The sequence below is a fragment of the Capra hircus genome, chromosome 3 (assembly GCF_001704415.2).
Source record: "Capra hircus breed San Clemente chromosome 3, ASM170441v1, whole genome shotgun sequence".
Lineage (NCBI taxonomy): Eukaryota > Metazoa > Chordata > Mammalia > Artiodactyla > Bovidae > Capra > Capra hircus.
This window is the reverse complement of record NC_030810.1, coordinates 19031559-19051398: the sequence shown is the minus strand read 5'-3', so window position 1 is coordinate 19051398 and position 19840 is coordinate 19031559. Positions and strand designations below refer to the sequence as shown.

Here is a 19840-nt window from a genome sequence, read left to right as displayed (position 1 = left end):
CTTTGCCCTAAAATCTAATTATTTGGCAATTCGAATTTGCAGCCAGCCAGGGCTCGGCAATAAATTTAACCCGCCATAAATTATTTAGGAGCAGGCTGTGGTGTAAATCAAAACCACGAGTGTTTGTTTAAGAAATAAGCTCCTTGTGCATAAAATGTCTTTTTTTCTCCCCCCCCAAAGGAGAAACTGTTAAGTCAACTACGGTCCCTTCATTCCCCAGCACAGCCTGCACTTCTCCCTTCTCCCTCTCAACTTCCCCTCTTCCCTGTGGTCAAGAGGCTCCTTGATCCCTTGGAGAAAGGTCTTGCCTTTGCATGAAACTTTTATCCAAAAGTCTTTGTCTGGATAAAATCCACGTTTTCACTAGGTACTGCTTTTTCTGCCTTGTTGTGTGATGATGTTACTTTTGGATTTTGTCAAACCTTTCTCTGCAGGAGTGCACACTTTTTGGACTTTGAATCGGTGGAGAGAGGGCATAGATTAGTTGTAAATTGAGAGAATGCCGGAGAAGGCAATGGCAACCGACTTCAGTACTCTTGCCTGGCAAATCCCATGGATGGAGGAGCGTGGTGGGCTGCAGTCCATGGGGTCGCTAGGAGTCGGACACGACTGAGCGACTTCACTTTCACTTTTCACATTCATGCGGTGGAGAAGGAAATGGCAACCCACTCCAGTGTTCTTGCCTGGAGAATCCCAGGGATGGGGCAGCCTGGTGGGCTGCTGTCTCTGGGGTCACACAGAGTCGGACATGACTGAAGTGACATAGCAGCAGCAGAGGGAATGCCAGTTCCTAGATTGAGAAGGGGGAGCCATGAAAAATGATCTGCTCGTTTCAGAGAAGACCATAGAAAGATTGGCTCAGGGCAAAGAAGAATCTGTGCTTTGGAGAAAAGGTCTGTAAGAATGCCACACTATTAAACCCTCTGCCCCACTGTCAAAAAATGCCTAACCCAACGTCCTTCTGCTTAAAATCCATTTGTTGTTGTATCTTTGAATATAATCTTACCACTGCAGACACTTTAGCTTAAGGGAATTTGAATACCCTGAAAGCAACCTACATGTTTATTTATTATAATCTACTGATTGTGGGCGTGAAATTTCATTTGAAATGCTGTTGCAGTTTTGTCTTCAGTTTATCAAGAGAATCACTGGGGTTCCTACTTCAGCAATTAGAAAGTAGCTGTATTTGAAATCTTTGCTCCAAGAGAAACTTCTGCTCAAGAAGATAAAAGAATATTTGCTTGGTGCTTCCTTTTTATCTCTCTGTCTTCCTTCCCCTTAAAAAAAAATACAGCTGGCATTTTATTGAGTGAGGCAGCAGATACAATAGGTTTGGAACCATGGGTACTTTGAGAAATCCAAGTTCTAAGGCTTTTGTGCTTAGTTGTCAAGTTGTGGCTAGTTCCCATCCATCATCAGCAGACCAGCTTTTTGGGGTTGTGGTGCTCTGCCCTTGGACAACCTAGTAGTGCAGGTAGCCGTGGATGGTGTAGGGTGACCAGCTGTCCTAATTTTAAAAGAGTTCTACGCCAGGAATCTGTGGTCCCAGGCACACAGAAAACTGGGACGTTGGTGGTTTGTAGCAGTCGAGGGAGGCTGGGAGATGAGAGGCAGGGGATCTGGTAGAAAAGTTCTTTGCAGCCTGGCTCTGCCACCTCCCATCTTGTTACCTTAGGTAGGTCACTTCGCCTCTCTGGTCCTATGGAGAACTCTGTGAAAACAGAATTTTCTTGTTAGAGGCATGCTCTTGGCTTCTCTCTTGCCATTTATCAGCCCCTTTATGTGTTTACTTACCAAAAGCTGAGCGTGGGGTCTGTGTGCTGAAACAGACCTGAGTGCTAGAGATGCAGACTGTAGGCTCATAGTTCTCACCCTCCCTGAGCACAGAGCCCAGCACTGTGTGTGTCCCTGCAGCTGTAGTGGAGGCTTTTCAGTTGGAATCCTGCAGGACTTTCTGCCTGGATGGTTCACATTCATTGCTCTTATAACTCAAGAACAGTCTTTCTTCTTAGCAGATAGAGCACTGAGCTCCTTAAAGACAGTCTTTCAGACTAAAAGAATCAGATCTTTCTTGACCCTTCAGATTTTGAGAGCTGTTAGTCCTACTGTCTTTAAGTCTCATTTTCCCCGTTTGGAGTCCCAGCTCTGTCCCTTCCTAGCAGTGCATCCTTGAGCAAGTGACAGCTGCTTTTGGGGTCTTAGTTCTGTAAAACAGGCCTAGTAGGGATTCCCATTTCATGAGCTGTTAGGTGGATTCAGTGTCATCATTCCTGTTGCCCATTTAGCAGAATGTCTGCCACCACTGCTGTTGTTGTTCAGTCCCTCAGTCGTGTCTGACTCTGCAACCCCGCGGGCTGCAGCTTCCCTGCCCTTCACCATCTCCTGGAGCTTGTTCAAACTCATGTCCATTGGGTTGGTGATGCCATCCAACCATCTCATCCTCTGTCGTCCCCATGTCCTCCTGCCCTCAATCTTTCCAAGCATCAGGGTCTTTTCCAGTGAGTTTGCTCTTCCCATCAGGTGGCCAAAGTATTGGAGCTTCAGCATCAGTCCTTCCAGTGAATATTCAGCACTGATTTTCTTTAGGATGGACTGGTTGGATCTCCTGGCAGTCCTAGGGACTCTCAAGCATCTTCTCCAACACCACAGTTCAAAAGCATCAATTCTTCAGCGCTCAGCTTTCTTTATGGTCCAACTCTCATATCCACACATGACTACTGGAAAAACTGTAGCTTTGACTAGAAGGACCTTTGTTGCCAAAGTAACGTCTCTGCTTTTTAATGTGCTGTCTAGATTTGTCATAGCTTTTCTTCCAAGAAGCAAGCGTCTTTTAATTTCATGGCTGCAGTCACCATCTGCAGTGATTTTGAAGCCCAAGAAAATAAAGTCTGTCACTGTTTCCATTGTTTCCCCATCTATTTGCCATGAATGGGAAATAGTCCAGTGATGGGACTGGATGCCATGGTCTTCGTTTTTTGAATGTTGAGTTTTAAGTCAGTGTTTTCACTCTCCTCTTTCGCCTTCATCAAGAGGCTCTTCAGTTCTTTACTTTCTGCCGTAAGGGTGCTGTCATCTGCATATCTGAGGTTATTGATATTTCTCCCAGCAATCTTGATTCCAGCTTGTGCTTCATCCAGCCAGCATTTTGCATGATGTACTCTGCATACAAGTTAGATAAGCAGGGTGACAATGTACAGCCTTGGCGTGCTCCTTCCCAATTTGGAACCAGTCTGTTGTTCCATGTCCAGTTCTAACTGTCTGCCACATCAGTTCAGTTCAGTCACTCAGTTGTGTCCGACTCTTTGCAACCCCATGAATTGCAGCACACCAGGCCTCCCTGTCCATCACCAACTCCCGGAGTTTACTCAGACTCACGTCCATCGAGTCAGTGATGCCATCCAGCCATCTCATCCTCGGTCGTTTCCTTCTCCTCCTGCCCCCAATCCCTCCCAGCATCAGAGTCTTTTCCAATGAGTCAACTCTTCACATGAGGTGGCCAAAGTACTGGAGTTTCAGCTTTAGCATCATTCCTTCCAAAGAAATCCCAGGGCTGATCTCCTTCAGAATGGATTGGTTGGATCTCCTTGCAGTCCAAGGGAGTCTCAAGAGTCTTCTCCAACACCACAGTTCAAAAACATCAATTCTTCGGTGCTCAGCCTTCTTCACAGTCCAACTCTCACATCCATACATGACCACAGGAAAAACCATAGCCTTGACTAGACGGAATGGAAAGAATGAAATGATTCCATCTTGTGTTTGTCTCTGAAGGTGTTGGGGCCGGCTCCTCACTACCCCTTGCCCAGGCTCCCAGCACTTTGGAGAGAGGAGACGCCTCACATTGTATTTGCCTTTGTGTCTACACCCAGCCCCCGCCTGGTAAAAGTAGGTGCTTAATAGTATTGGTTTATGACCTGATGATGATGACAATATGACTTACCTTCCAGGATTAAAAAGGGTAAGATGAGAAGGTGTATTTGAAAACGTATAATAAAAAGCATAACCCTGGGTATGTTGCTCCATTAAGATACTTCTCGTAGTGCATTGTTCGTCATTTGCTCTTTTGCTCTCTGGTTCATGTAAAGTAAAGCAGACCACATCTTATCTCTAAATCACACTCCTACAACCTGACCAGAGTCCCATACAGAGTAGATGCTCAGGTAGTTTAATTGGATACAAACATCATACAGAAGTAAGGAATTGTGAAATTACTATTAGGGCTTGAAAAGAGGGCTGTTAAATACAAACCAGTTCTTCTTTCCTTCATGATGCTGCCTTTACACAAGCAGACACTCAGCTGTTCCTTTTAAAAAAACTTTGTCCAAGGGGAATGAGGAAATTGAGGGAGGGCAAAGGAGGAAGGGCAGAATAACAGGTTCATGATCCGAATAGCTGCCCCTAGGAGTTGGCACTTAGGGACATCTTCATAAGCTTTGGGTGGAATGAATGTGATCAGCCTGTAGCTTTGGGGTTCCCTCTCTGATCATTATCAGCTGAAAACTTATGAAGTGTTTGGCCTACCCTAGCTGTACAGGCAGCAGAGTTTTGTCAGCTGGTGCAGACTGGGGGTCCTCTCCCATGAATGGGCTGTTGAGAACAGTGCTTTGAGGTTCTGGGCTTGTCTGGGCAATATGGAAAGGTTAGAAGTAGCTAAATGAGATCCTTTCTGTTCTAACTCCCCAAAGGGTCTTCTATCAGAAGTTCCTCTTTTACATCTTCCGTGGCTCAAAAGAATATGCCAGTGTGTAAGGTCGGTGTTACAGTAGCTGATGGTGGTGCTGAGGTAGGACCCCTGCAAACTCATGTTCTGAGATTGGCCTTGTTCTTGGTCTTGGAGAGAAGTCTTGGCTGATGGCCAAACAGCGTTGGAGAGGTGTTTAGGATAGGTCCAATCTGCTGCATGCTGGCCCGCAGACATTTCAGAGGGGTTACCCCTCTTCATACAGAGCCAAGGCTGACTTGTTCCCCCTCTCTGGGAGGGTGATTTTGAGTGTGAGCGCTTAGGTTGGCTCCATTTCCCCAGGGACGAGGAAGCCAGTGGCAGGAAGGATTGAGCTGCAGTAGGGAAACCCAAAGGCCAAGTTTTAAGAGTATGTACTGGGAATGCTGACTCGGTGCTGGTCAGAGCGGGAGCTGAAGCGCTTACTATTTTACAATAAATACTAATAAAATTCTAGATCTATAATAACATTTCAGATCTCTAAAACAAACCATGTGCTTGTAAAAAAGTGGAAAGAGATCAACTTTAAGCCATAAATTCTTGGTAATAGAGGGGTTTTTTTCTATTTATGTTTGATAGATATTTTTGTTTCCAGAGGAATGTCAACTCCTAATTTCATAATGTATCATGGGCTTAAGAAAATTGAATTTAATAAAAGCCAGAGATGAATGGCATCCTTAAAGGTCCCAACACTTGTCTTTATTAGCAGGACAAACTGCAGGTCTCCAAACACTGCTTCTCTCCAAATGAAAGTTTAAATGAAAAGTACAGTTGTGTCACAGGTTAAATTTCATTGTGGGCCCAGCTAACATTGTTAGTGAGGAGCTGGCTGTATTTGTTTCCTTAGACACCAGGGCTGCCAAACCCACCAGGCTATGGAGCTCTTTCCATTGGAGAAGTGTTTCTTCTACTTAGTGGCAGAGGAAGGGTGTATCAGAAACGAGCCTAACTCAGATGAGCCCCCCTCAGAGTTACAGCCTGGAAATATTGGGTGTCTGATTTTTCAAGGGGGCTGGTGTGCACTTTGTGTGTGCGTGTGTTTTGTTTTCCAGAGCCAAGCTCTCCTCTCTGGCCTACCCTGTGGTACTCTGGGAGGAGAGGCCCCACTTAGTTTAAGCAGCAGCCTGGGCCTCCTCTCCGCCCCTCCTCTGCCTCAGTCTTAATTTTTCCGCCCTTCCTGTCTCTAGGGGCTCCTGCCAGCTTCCCCATCCTTGGGGCAGCCCAGGGAACCCAGGCAGCCAGAAGCTTTGAATTTCTCTGTCATGAAATCTGGCTGCCTTGGTTTGGTCTTCAGTCCTGCTGTGATCTGTTGGATAAAGATGCTTGAAAAACGAATCCCATAGAGCAGGTGTGTTTGGTGGGGAGACACCAGGCTGCCGTGGAATATCAGGGAGACAGGCCATTTCTCCTTCCGTCTCCCCACTCATCCATTTCCTGATTGCAGTCGGGTGTCAGCGGCTTCTGTGTTGTTTCTCTGGGATGTCCCTGGAGAGAACCAATTTGCCTTGATTTTAGTGATGCTGGAAAGGTCCTCAGCAGAATGGGTGACCTGGGGAAAGGATGCCACTGGAGCTGACTGCGGGGGCCATTGAGCGGGCAAAGCCCCCCTCCTGTCTCTGCAGTGGAGGCCTCTTTCACATGCTAATTTTACTTGGAGGATTTTGCTTTTATTTATTTATTTTATTATTTCCTATTTGTCTCTTCCAGATGTTTTCAGGGCAGTTTTTTTTGTGTGTGTGTGTTGTAAACTAATTCCATTCATGTTTTAAAAATTTATGAAAGCACTAATAAAAATGTCAAAGTGGTAAAAATGTTAGCTTTTCCTCTGCTTTGATTAAATTTTGCAAACTGTTTTTGAATATTAAAAAGCAATAATATTTTTTATTCTCTCTCCTGGCTTCCCCTCGTCTCTCCGGCGCGTGCGTGCTCTCTCCAGCCCTCTCCCCCCGCTCTGGCGTGTTCCTCCCTTTCCAGGAGCGATGTATGAAGCGGGCTGCACAGTCGGCATGCTGCAAGCCTGTTTGCACACCAGGACCTTGGTGCTGTGCATCTCTATTAAATAACGGAGACAAATTAATCTTAGAGACACCAAACAAATTGTCACTCCTCCTCGTTCTCTTCCATTACGTTCCAGCGGACTCGGAAGGGCTGGCTAAGCGATTGGGTTATGGGGGGGGCTGACGCTGAGGGGTGGATGTGCTGCCTGAGAGAAAGGTGGGAGGCACTAGCTCTTAATACTCTTACTCAGGTTTCTCTTACTCAGGTTTCTCCTCTTCAGTATCGTCTTTGGCTCCTTTGACTTTATTTACTGCTTATCTTTTTTTTTTTTTCTTTTTGTAAAAACTAATGAAACTCATTGTCTCTGTTTAAACTTCATGCACAGAGGTCTGTGCGTTAGTCTGATGGCTGGTTATCTATGTGGCTGGAGACTTAGGCCCCTTCCAGGGAAGGGACCCAGGCAGGAGGAAGGGGGTTCTCCTTTTAGGGGCTGGAGTGAGCAGACCCCTGCTGGAGAGCCAGGGGTAGGGGGAAACAGGGCCAGATGCTCCCACTGTGTCCTTCCCCTTCCCAGAGACAGTGGGGGTGGAGTGTTCCTCTGGTCCCTGGAACCTGTGAGGATGTTAACTGTGGGAGGGTCAGGATTATAACTAAGCTGGCATCTTCTCACTCAAAGTCTTCAGTTTGACCTGGCAGGAGCTAATGAGTCCAAAACACTCCCCCATTCTTGATTTGGAGTTCTTTGAGATGGTTAGTTTAGAAAAAAACAACTGATTCTTCCTTTTCTGTGCCTTTGCCATTCCAGGAAATCATCGAGTTCCCCATCCTGAAGCTAAATGGCCGGACCATGGAGATTGAGTCTACCTTTCACATGTATGTCCAGCCCGTAGTCCATCCACAGCTTACTCCCTTCTGTACAGAGGTAAGGGCCCTGGCTAGCGGCAGGTGCTGCTGGGACAGGAGCTTGGGGATCATTGGTGCTCTATACCGGCTGCTTAGGGAAAGCATAGGTCTTCTCAGTGGTTAAGGCAGGTACACATTGGGCCCAGCAGTTGGCTTTTTACAAAGTCTGCCACTCCCCTCGGATCACTGTGGTCATCGGGGAACCCAGGGAGAGTAGTAATTCACTCTTCCCTGTAGTGATTCCCAGCTTCCCTGACACTTTCCCTTCCTCATCATCCCTACCTTTCCTGGTAAACCAGGCACTTGGAGTCTAGGAGTCGGGTGGTGCCTCTAGGGTTCAGCTTCTTTTCAGTTCCGTTTCCCCTTAGGGTCCTTGGCAGGAGGTGAAGATTTCAGCTTCTTGGTTATGTTGAGGCTTTCTTAGCTGTCTGGTGATGTTTTTCTGTCCTTGAATGAAGTGGTCCTCTGTGAAGCATTGATGGCATTTGTGGGAAGCACAGTGCTATCACTAAGGAAAGAGATGGGCAGTCCAAGTTGGGTATGAGGACAGCATGGCCAATGCGGAGATGTCTTTATCCTTATCCTAGGCTGCTTCTGTACTTGGCCACCTTGCCAACAGATTAGTGTGGCCCCATTTTATGGATTTTGAAACTGGGACTGAGATCTTGGCGCTTGCTAGGGGCTCAGAAGAGTCATTGGCAGAGAGGAGGCGCCCCAGAAGAGTTTGACTCTCAGGACTGTATGAAGAAGCCTTCTGTGGCTGCTTTTCCCTGTGGTGCATCATGTTATATGCTCTATGCTGGGGTGGTGGAATCATGGGCCAAGTGTGTGTGGTGGCAGAGATCCTGGGAAAACGTGAAAGCAAAGAGATCAAACCAGTCAATCCTAAAGAAAATCAACCCTGAATATTCATTGGAAGGACTGATGCTGAAGCTGAAGCTCCAATCCTTTGGCCACCTGATATGAAAAACTGACTCATTTGAAAAGAAGCTGATGCTGGGAAAAGATTGAGGGCAAGAGGAGAAGGGGGCAGCAGAGGATGAGATAGCATCACTAACTTAATGGACCTGAGTTTGAGCAAACTCTGGGAGATAATAAAGGATGGGGAAGCCCGGCGTGCTGTAGGTCATGGGGTTGCAAGGAGTTGGACATGATTTTGCGACTGAACAACTAGCATTTTGGGTGAGAGTACGTTAGAGACTTTGTGCCATCATCCAGGAACCTGCTTTCTCCATATGAGTGAATCAGGAGGACAGAAGTTCTCAAGTAATCCCCAAACAATCCCTTTGGTGTGGAGGGGGTTGGGGAAGTGCCTGCCTGTGCTGGCTGGGGAGCTCAGTGGTCTCTGATACTAACTTAGCCCAGATATGAGGTCTTGAGCTCCTGGCCTTGATGCCAGTGCCCCAGGTGGGCCTTTTGTTGTAGGTATCCATCTGCCAAGGTGTGTAGTCTCTCAAGCCTTTTGTTGTTCCAACCAATGATGATGAGGCTCTTGTTTCCACTGGGGACAACTTTTCTCCCCTCATTCCCCTGGGAATTACCTGTACCACTAGGGGGCGCTAATCTGTCCTGTTTCCCACTTTGGGAAAAAACCATCACTTTAATGATGATGAAAATCCCCTTCCTTATGGGAAGGGAAGGGAAGACTTGCCTGAAACTAGCCAGGTTCTTGAGCCCTCCACTGGCCTGAAAGTGTAGTGTCCCCTTATCTTTTCCTTCCTCCTTTCTGTGTGCGGCCTCCGCCTTGGGGCCTCCAATTCCAGCTCACTGCCTGACGTCGACAGGCAGGCCTAAATTGGGGGAAGCTGGTACTTGTTTAGGGGTGGCGTGGAGCATTGCTGGAGCTCAGCTCTGGGCAGGAGTGGATGCTTGAGGATATTGGGAAACGGGGGTTTTTCAGAGCAGAGTTGCTACTGCTTCTCTTTTGAGGGAGGGGAGAAGGGATTGCAAGACTCTGATGAGAGATGTTTCTTTTTTCTGGAAAGTCTCACTGAGGGACACGCATACATAATTTGGAGGGTAGCGGGCTTGGTGGCATAGGATCCTCCTTATGAAGCCTGCTCTGAAGTGAGGCTGTGACTGTGCTGTAGGCATGGATTCTGCCATCCTCTCTCAGGCTCCCAGAGCTCAGAACTCCCCCTGGCCTGGTCCCTGCTTTTTCATCTAGCCTCAGATCTCCCTGCTTCATCTCCGCCTCACTTTCCTCAGTCTGTCTCTACACACGATGGTCTTTCTGCCTGTGTGCCCCGCCTGCCCTCCTGCTTTTCCTCCAGCACTCTGCTCAGGGTCACCTTCTCTGGGAAACCTTCACTGAGCCTAGGCTGGGCCATGCTCAACCCAGCATAGCACCGTCAGATATGTTATACTGCAGTCATTTGTCCATCTCCCCACTAGACTGTGAGCTCCTTGATGGCAGAAACTAGGTGTGATCCCTGTCGGTCCTATCCTTAGGGCCTGGCACCAAGTGAAAATCCATGTTCCTCAAGTGGCTGGTGTCAAGGAGTTTTTCTACCACAGCCTGCCTCCCCCCAGGGTAGCTGTACTGCTCACTGCTCTTTTGAGTAAGTAACGTCTTCTTTGAAAAACCTCAGGTCATCTAGATATCGCCCTGTCTTCGTACTAGATGGACTGTAATGCCAAGGGAGGCACAGACACAGGATGGGGCTGTCCTTCTGAGACCTCATCCAGTCTGGCAGAATGTGCCTTTGCGGACGGGGAGGGGTGAGATCATTCCAGCCACAAGGAATCTTTCATTGGTAAGGGTAAGGAACAACCCCAAACCTCCAGATTTTTCTAAGTAGGTCCTCCGGGAGGATTTTCTCTCTTGGACCAGAAGTTTTTTTTTAAAGAACCCTGGCCATTTGCGTGCATGCGCAAGCACATGCTTGTGTTAGGAGAGAGACGGGCTCAGTGCCGGGCAGCCAGAAGAGGGGTTCTGCCTCGAGTGAGTCTGCAGCCTGCGTGCAGACACTCTCACTGTCTGAGTGATGAGCATGTCATTAGTCTTCTTGAGGTCCTTTCTTAGTCCCAGTTGATAGGCTGCCTAGAGATGTTCTGACAGAAACAGGATGGGGGTGTGTTTTCTTCCTTCCCAAGCCCTTTCCTACCACTTCTAGAATCCACTCCAGCTCATTACGTCTCTGCCTGTAGCAGCTGGGCTGCTGCACAGTCCCTGACCACGTGCAGTCCTTTTTGTTATTGTTGTCACTGTGGAAAAAAAAACAAACCAGGAAAAAATACCCATTTTGCTAAATGCCAGTAAAGGGCTTTGTCTTGCACCTGTACTTGTAAAGGGTGAGATTTATTGGTCTCTTTGTCTGAGGAGAAAGAGTGGGTCTGATTATCAGATTGCACACCAGAGACAAGTGCTTATGTAATCAACAAACTGTCTTGGTGTCAGAATACGATTGTGCTGGAGATAAACTGTGAAGGGAGAAAGCACTGGATACTGACATGCTATTGGCAGCGAGCATCCAGGGCTGCTTCCTGTAGTTGCCCGTATTTACAAACGAGGAAGCCCACTCGTCCCCAGACAGAGCTCTGGTGCCGGTAGGGGATCTCAGTCACCAGTTACGTTATCAGTCAGGGTCAGAAGCCCCTCGCCTTGTGGTTTCTGAGTCTGGGGAAGCGGGAGTTAATCTGTAATCCCTCAGTGAAAGGAGCCACAGAGCACACATTAATCCTTCCTCTCACCTCTCCTGCTTTAAGTGGTTAAGGTCTCTGAGCTCTGTTTAGCCTGTGAGCCCTGGTTCTCAGCTTAATAAATACTTGGCTTTGCTCTAGTACCTTTCATTGTGAGAATGTGAAAGCTTTTTACAAACATATATTAACTCAAGTGGGAATGGGCTTAAATAGCAGCGTGAAAGATTTAGGTTAGGCCTAAGGTATCACTTCCCAGTATGTATTTTATTATATTTTCTCTCTTCCTCACAGTTTCTGGTATGTCTTATAGGTTGTCGATATCAGGTACGGGGATTGACTTCTTAAATTTCACCCTCCACCATTTTCATCGAGTGCCTTGACAGAGCTGATCAGATGTGGTCCATTGTTGGAGGCGTTAATGCAGGGGAGCGAGGCCTGTTCCTGAAAGGATCTCAAGCCCCTGTGCCTCTGGGGGTTGAGTACAAGTCCCTTAGCTGTAAGCTGTAAGCCATGCCTTGGCCCACAGGCGGTTTGGGAAGCATGGAGAGAGGGAGGAAGCCAAGCTTACTAGGCTCCTCCCAGGCTGATGATTCTAGGATTGCTGACCACTGCGGGGGAGTGTGAGAAAGCCCCAGAATTCTGGAGGCCATCTGCACCCCTGCACCCCACAGTGACAGGAGGCGGGCCTAGTCTTTGGTGAGAGACCCCGCAGGTCAGCACCTCGGTGGTTGTTTTCGATGTTGTGCTTTTCCTGGGACCTAGGGCAGGTGCTGACCTCAGTCCCATCTCCAAGGAGCGAGGGTTCTTGGCAAGGATGCTGTTGGTCTCCTGTGTAAGAGGGATTTTCTGGAAGCCCTTCAGAGTTCATCTGAGTGACACTTGGTGGGAGCCAAGAGGAGGAGACCCAACCTCGCCTCGGGAAACTCAGACTGGACACGAGACTGTGAGCAGGCCCTGGTGCTTTCCCTGAGAAGTGGCTGTGTGCCCTCTTTTCCAGGATTGTCCTGATCCAAAGCCCCAGCGCCAGGCTTTGGGATGTGACTCAGCCCTAGGAGAACCTAGCAGGAGAGAAGCTGGGCGAAAAGGGCAGTAGTGGGTGCAACCAGTCATCTGGCTGTGGGACCTGAAGTTGGCAACAGGCCTGCTCCAGACCCTGCCGAGATAAAACACAGGGCCCTGCCTGCTCAGTGTGGCTCTGGGTGCCGACTGGACTGGGCCAGGACTGGGCTGCCAAGAACTCAGATTCCACAATGGCAGGGTTGTCATGCCTTTCTTCACTGCTGGATTCCTGCTTGCTTGAGTGGGGCCCAGCCTTTCCAGCAGTAGATGCTGACTGAATGGAAGGAGAAGTCTCAGCACTCCACGATGAAAGCTACAAACCTGGGGCTCTTCCCCATCCCCACCCGAGCCCTCAAGGGACCACCTTTTCTTCTCTTTGGCTCAGGCCCTCCCTCTGCTGGGCAGTTCTTTGGTCTTCCAAGCAAGGAAAGGGTGTAGAAGTGCCAGCCGGGTGGGCATGCTGTGGGTTAAAGCCTCGCGAAACAACAGTGTAGTTAATCTTTCTAATTTATTTTCCTTTTAGACCATGGGAAGTCTGTAGGCAGCAGCTGTTACCCAATTAAAATACAGATTAATATAAAAACAGTTTCTGGAATATAAAATAGAGTGGCTGTGTCCTTACACTTCCTTAAAATACCACCTAATAATGACTTGATGAACTACAGAAACCCACCTAGAGGAACTCAGCGTTCTTAAAATGAAAATTTCTTCCCTAAAAGGTGTGTATTACCATTCCGTGTAAGTCGCTATGAGAAAATAACCTTCCCTCTTAGAGCCAGCGGTTTGTGTGAGTTGGGTATTTGGTATTCATTACACATAATTATAGTTTAATTGGAGTTTAATCCCCACCCCCCACACTTAAAAAAAAAGAGAAGTTTCCAAGCAGGCCTGAGATGCTACTCTGTCTGGAAGTGGCCAGGGGCACGCCAGCCATGGTGATTTCCAGCTGGGTCCACGTCTGTGCAGGGGCCTCCTGCTGCAGGCCCTGAAGGCAGCCTCTCTAGTCTGTACTTGAGGGATATTTTCCACTTCAAAATAAAGCAGACCAAAGCACCAAGCTGGTTTGAACCTACGCCTGACCTGGGTGGAACAGAGGCCCTTGAGTGAGAAATCCCCTAGACTAGGTTTGTAGGTTTTTTCCTCTGCTGAAGGTGCCAGTTTCCTGCTTGGCCAGCTGGTATCAAGGGCCCAGGAATGCAGGGTGAAGGGTGGATGCCTGGGGGGCACCCTGGCCCTTCACTGGTGCAGAGGGGGAAGTGCTGGATACCGAGGCTCAGAGAAACGGGGACTTGGAACTAGAGGTGCTGGTCCCGTGTGCGGGCATTCCCTGAGTTCTGCAGGAACTCCTAAGGAGCCTGGAGGTGAATTTACTTGGGCTTCCCAGGTAGCTCAGCTGCTAAAGAATCTGCCTGCAGTGCAGGAGACCCTGGTTCGATTTCCAGGTCAGCAAGTTCTCCTGGAGAAGGCATAGGCTGCCCACTTTAGTATTCTTGGGCTTCCCTGGTGACTCAGATGGTCAAGAACTCACCTGCAATGCGGGAGACCTGGGTTCAATCCCTGGGTTGGAAAGATCCCTCAGCCTACGTGAAAACTAAAGCCTTGATAGCTTCCTTGATGGCTCAGCTGGTAAAGAATCTGCCTGCAATGGGGGAGACCTGGATTTGATCCCTGAGTTGGGAAGATTCCCTGGAGGAGGGCATGGCAGCCCACTCTAGTATTCTTGCCTGGAGAATCCCCATGGACAGAGGAGCCTGGCGGACTACTAGCACAGTAATTCGGGAGGAGTTATTGCACCTACTGAATACAAAAGATGTGTAAAATCAGATTTTCTGCAACATGAAAGCTGAAAACAGGTCTGAGACCCAGCCCGTGCCCCCATCTCGGGGCAGGAAGTTGTGGGGGTGCGTGATCCCCAAGGCTTCTGCCAGGTTTGGAGCCTACAGCTATGCAGGTCAGAGGCTTTACTGTAGAAGGAGGAAAACAGAAAAGACTCCAGTGCAGCTTTGAGTCCCTGCGTCCCCGGTTTCCACCCATAGGCTATTTCTCTTTCCTTTCAGCTCACCGGGATTATTCAAGCCATGGTGGATGGTCAGCCAAGCCTGCAGCAAGTGCTGGAGGTAGGTTGAGTGACCTTTAATTCCTGACCTCTGACCCCCTCCTGCTGCCTTCCTCTCCCTCCCCTCCTGAGAATGTAGCCGTGTAATTTGACTATGATTATGGCTTGATTAGAATAACATTTGCTGTCACATCAGTGACATGCTGTTGAGAGTATTGAACCATTGATCTGTCATCTCCAGCTGTTCCCGTCAGGGTTACTGACAAGATGTCCGCGCGCCCCCGGGAGTCAGTGGAGGCCCCGCCTGCTCGCAGCCCGAGGCTGTTGCTGGCCGGTGGCTCTGGCGACTATCAGGCAGCCTGCGCCGGGCGGCTGGGAGCAGGGGAGCCGAGCTGCGGCACTGCGGGCGGCCCCGGGGACTGGAGGTGTTTTTGTTTAGCTTTAGTGTTGGCTTCTTGTGGCATGTGAGCACTTCATTAACTCACCCAGAACTCCCCATTGATGGCTTTTGTTTGCTGTCAGCTCCTCCAGGAGGTGCGGCCGGCCCGCCTGCCCCACTGCAGCTTGCCGCTGGATGCATTGTGCCTGTCAGGGGTGCGGAGGCTGCACTGGGTAATGATTCCTAATCAGAATAATTACAACAATTGCCTATGTGAGGAAAATCAAATTAAAGGCTTTAGAACCCTTGGCAGAGACCACACTTCTGGGATGTTCTCCTTGGGGAGCTGGAAAAGGTTAAGACGCTGCTTCTTGTGCTCCAGCCTGAGGGAGTCGGGAAGCCGTGCTTGGCCTCAGCTCATCTCCCACCCCCGCTGACCTGGGGTTTTCAGAGAGGGAGAGAGCCCCCCCCCCCCCCCCCCCCCGCCACAACTTCCTTCTCTAGGGGGAGGGGAGAGGAGAAAAAGCCTGTGGATCACATTAGGTGCTTTATTTATCCTTAAGAGCAACCCACTCCAGTATTCTTGCCCAGAGAATCCCAGGGATGGGGGAGCCTGGTGGGGTCACACAGAGTCGGACACGACTTAAGCGTCTTAGCAGCAGCAGCAGCAGCAGCAGCAAGAGCGGCAAGCCCCAAGCTCTGCCCTGATCACAGGAGCAAGCCGTGTGTCTGCGGGGACAGCAGAGCACACCTACGCTGGAGGGAGCAGGGTGGTGGCAGGGAGGAAGATCTTTTTCTTGAGCCCAGAGGGCCTGTCCCATGGAGGAGAGAAACACAGACTGAGTTTCCTGGGACTCCTCAGGGTGGAACTAGGGCCAGAGAGACAGGTCTAGGCTCACCCAGCGGCCGAGTGTTTCTGATCTCGGGCAGCATGCAGGCCCAGGCTCTGTGGCTGGTCAGGCTCTTGAAGGGTTGGGAGAAGATGAGCTCTGAGGTGTCTCCCAGCCCCACTGACCCTCTTCTTGGGTGGGGAGATTCACCTTTATGACTAAGGGGTCTCCTCAGCCTGGACTGCTCTCTCCAAGATGAGACTCAAGGAGAAAGAGGGGACCCTTCCGTCCCTGTCTTCCAGCCAGCATCCCAGAGCGAGGCCAGGGGATAGGCAGCTTTTCCCTGGAGTGTCTCTTGCTGGGATCTTGGGAGGAAGATGCTTTTTCTGGGCCAGTACCAAACCAGGGCTGTTGAGGTTATGGAGTTTTCTCCTGAGTGGTGCTGGTTGAGGGGGAGGTTGGTCTTCAGGAGGCTTTCTCCTGCTGACCCCGAGCCAACCCTGAAACAGGGTGCTCAGAGGAGTCTGCGTCTCACCCAGTCTCAGTGTACTTTGTGGGTGAAGAGGGCAGATTGCTCGCATTGAGGGAGTCTCTGGGGGCTTGAGGAGACCAGTCTGGGCTCCGCTTTTTCCCATGAGCCCTGAGCTGGTTAAAGAGCTGAGGAGCTAGTTCTCATCCTAACCAAGGCCTTGAGCAGATGGCCGGATGGGTGTTCGTTCAACACATTTGTTCTTGCCGATCTCAGACTAGGCTTCTCCACACCTTCAGTAGCCAGGAAGGCTGGCTACTGCGGGTTGTCTTGGTGGTCTCTCCAACCGTCTCTCCATTCAAACAGAGAAGGGAAGGAAAAGGACAGGCCTGATTCCAAACACATGACTTCCCTGGACAGCCTCGTAGCAGAAGCTGCTCACTGAATACCTGCTGCATGAGTGAATAGCCTTGGCCCTGAGCTTCCAAGGAGCAGCGAGTGCTTCCCATGGTAGAGGCCTGGTCTTGCTGGGCGTTGCCTCCTGACAGTCCTGTCCTGTCCTGCTCTCTTTTCCAGGACCACTGTGCAGGAGTTGGGGCGTTGGGGAGCCCCCTAGCAGGTGGGGCACTTACCTTGGGGATTTAAGGCCAGTGAACCGGAGCGAGATTAGCTGACTTAGGGAGCTCCAGGTTTGCCTTACCTCTTTTCTTATGTAATGTCTTCCTGATTTTCTTTAGGTCACCCTAGGGAAAGGATGCATGTGTGCATGCATGTGTGTGTGTGCGTGTGTGTCCGTGCAAGGGCTGGGGCCAGAGTGGCCTGGGAGACACACATTCAGCAGTGGAAGGTCCAGAATTTAGCTGCCGGGGAGACCCTTGCACTGAAGAGGATGCTCTGGGGTGCAGACTCTGAAGAGGGTCTGCAGAGTCTAGCCCTGATGTCCCAGGAGGTAGGGCTGCCGTGGCCATGAAACTGCATGGGACCCTCGCCCCTGCTCCAGGACTGCTTCAGCTGGGCCAGACCTCCAGAACCTCTGAGGATCCAGGAAGCCCAGGGTTATCATGGGCTGTCCATTATCTGCTGGGTACACAAGGCCTTCACAGTCTGGCCTCCCCCAGCCTCAGTTCCTGCCCTTCCTTTCAGTCACTGCAGAACTCCAGTCACATAACTTCTTACTCATATCTCAATCAAGAGATTGAGAAGAGACCGTGCTGGGTCAGGGATTAGGACAGTGAATAAGACACCTAAGAGCCCCTGCCTTCATGGTGCTGTTAGTCTGGTGGGAAAGGCAGACTTTAAACAGACAGTTGCTTCTCAGACGCAGAGTGTCTGTGCCTTTGCCTCCTGTCCCATGTTCCAAGCTGTCAGGCAAACTCAGCCACCCAGCCATGAGTTCAGGCATCTTTATGCAGCCTTTCTGATGCCTTTCCCCGTGAAAGGTGGGGCTGGCCTCCACCTCTTCTTGGTCCGATGGCATCCTGGGTGCTTCTCCATTGATGCCTCTGTTATATTGTATTAAGATGATCTGTCTTCCTTGCCTTCCCAGCCTACTGTCTATTTTTAGGTAGGCATTTAATCCATTATCACATATAATTCACAAAACAACCCTGTAAGGTTAGTCATCCTACCTCGTTTTATAGATGAAGGAAACTGAAGTTCAGAGGGGTTAAATGACTTTTAAATGACTTCCCATCAGTGACACAGCCAGGATATGGAAGAGCCAAGGTTAGAACCCAGATGTGTCTGATTTTTCAATCCCGAGTTTCTAACGACTGTGCGATATAGCCTTTAAAAATAACCCCCCTGTGTGAGTGGCACAGCGGTGTGATCTGCTGCACTCTTGCCCCATGCCTGGGATCTTCTGAAAAGTAGGCACTGCTTCGTGAATGCTTTATGATAATTCTCTCGTTATATACTGACTTTAGTATTTGTACTTGCAGTGTGAGTGCAAATAATAAAACGGATCCAAGGGATGAAGGGGAAGAAAGACTTAAAGCGTGTTTAGGAGCAGTTTCTTTCCCTGTCTAGGAATTGAGCTCCGCCTTCAAAAGATTCTGCTGAATTCGAATCCCCAACCAGGAGGAGAAAAATACAGATTCTGGGGCCAGTTGATGAATTTCTAGTGACTGGAGCAGGCTGTGCTCTCCCAGTTGTCAGAATGGGGCTACAGCCCGGCAGAGGAGCCTCTTCTGCTAGCCTCTTGGTGAAAGTTAACTTGACCTTCATTTGGAGAATAAGTAAATTAATGCATTTGGTTAGTAAACATTTGGTGGGAGGGTGGAATGACTAAACAAGCGAACGATCCTGTGGCGTTCCCTGCTTGGGGGCCTCCTTCCAGCCTGTTCTCATGGTCCAGGCCAGCCTGTGTCTGTCCTAGGCAGTACCTTTGTTTGAGGACCAGAGGTATTTGGAATGACCTACTGGCTTCTGTCCTTATCCTGTCCAGGGTGGGCTGCCAGGCTCTGGGAGAGTGGAGGGGCTCCCTGCCCCCACCCCCACCCCTCCAGCACTTGGGCTTATGGGATCTGCCTGCAGGGATCATCCTGCAAGGGCCTCCATAGTTCTGAGCCAAGGCTGAGAGCCCAGAGTGGAGCTGTGGTAGGATAAGATTACAGTTTTCGCCTGCTCTGATTACAAGCAGCTTATCTGCGTTTCACTGTTGTGGCTCTTCAGAGACTCAGGGTGAAAAAAAAAAAGGAAAATCTCATCTGTTCTTGTTGTGTACTTTTCAGAGGGTCGATGAGTGGATGGCGAAGGAAGGCCTCTTAGATCCAAACGTCAAGTCAATTTTTGTCACCTGTGGAGACTGGGACTTAAAAGTCATGTGAGTATGAGCAGGACTCCTTTGCTGACAGGGCTTGGAGCCTGCAGGACCAGGTTTTGCCTTTCACAGTCTCAAATGTCCAAGCCTACAGGGCAGCTGGGTCAGGCAGTCCTTGGATCTGGGGGCTGCCTGGGCAGAACAAGGGCTGGGAGCTCTGCCTTCTGCCTCTGGATGAACCTTTCCAGCCCTGCTGTGGCCTTCTTACCTGTGCTGGGAGAGCTCTTCCTATTGTGGGCTACACGTTACTGCCCTGAAAGAAAGGAGTTAAAAGAGGGTTTTTAATTTTCTTCTAAACCAAATACATAGTATTTACTCTTCTAAATGCTTTAAAAATAGTAACTCATTTACTAACCCTTGGGACTCTTATTATTCCTATTTTATAGATGAAGACATTCAGGAGCAGAGAGGTTAAGTATCTTGCCCAGGGACACACAGAGCCAGAATTAAGACCCAGGCAACCTGGCTCCAGGGTCCATCTTCCTAACCATGATGCTATGTTAGGCTCTCATGTGGGATGTGAGGCCCTGATGATCCCCAGAGAGCCCAGGGTGGAGATGGGAGAGGGGTGCTGCTGCCGGGTCACCAGCCTCCTCTTTCCCTCCCTTGTCCCCACTGCTTTTTCTCTTTTGTCTCCTGATCCTGCCCCAGTTCTGGAAGACAGAGCTGGTTCCTTTGCTGGGTTGATGCTTCTGCCTCTTGTCTACCCTCATGGATACTTGGCTTCAGAAAGTCCCCAGGGAACGAAAGCAGGGTGGAGGTCGGGAGAGGGGGGTGCTGTTTGCTGAGGATTGATAGGATCGATACCTCTGTGTTCTTTGTGACTGAAGGCAGCAACGAGCATTCTGTGTGTATATGTGTGTGAGTTTTTGAGCATAAGCAGGGGTATTGGTGGGGGTGGGGAATTGTGGCTCTGGAGTGACATTTCCTTCTAATTCAGGCATTATTTTCTCACCAAGATCCTTT

At 49.5% G+C, this 19840-nt stretch overlaps 1 protein-coding gene across 11 annotated transcripts in view; it reads left to right on the top strand.

Annotated features, from left to right (window-relative positions):
* Nucleotides 1-19840, top strand: part of ERI3 (ERI1 exoribonuclease family member 3) — a 132624-nt gene that overhangs the window by 27228 nt on the left and 85556 nt on the right. For all 11 annotated transcript variants that reach the window (XM_018043277.1, XM_018043259.1, XM_018043294.1 and 8 more), the window contains 3 exons: nt 7521-7637; nt 14377-14436; nt 18786-18877. In XM_018043277.1, the coding sequence (XP_017898766.1) occupies nt 7521-7637; nt 14377-14436; nt 18786-18877 (269 nt within the window). The remainder of the gene's footprint in view (nt 1-7520; nt 7638-14376; nt 14437-18785; nt 18878-19840) is intronic.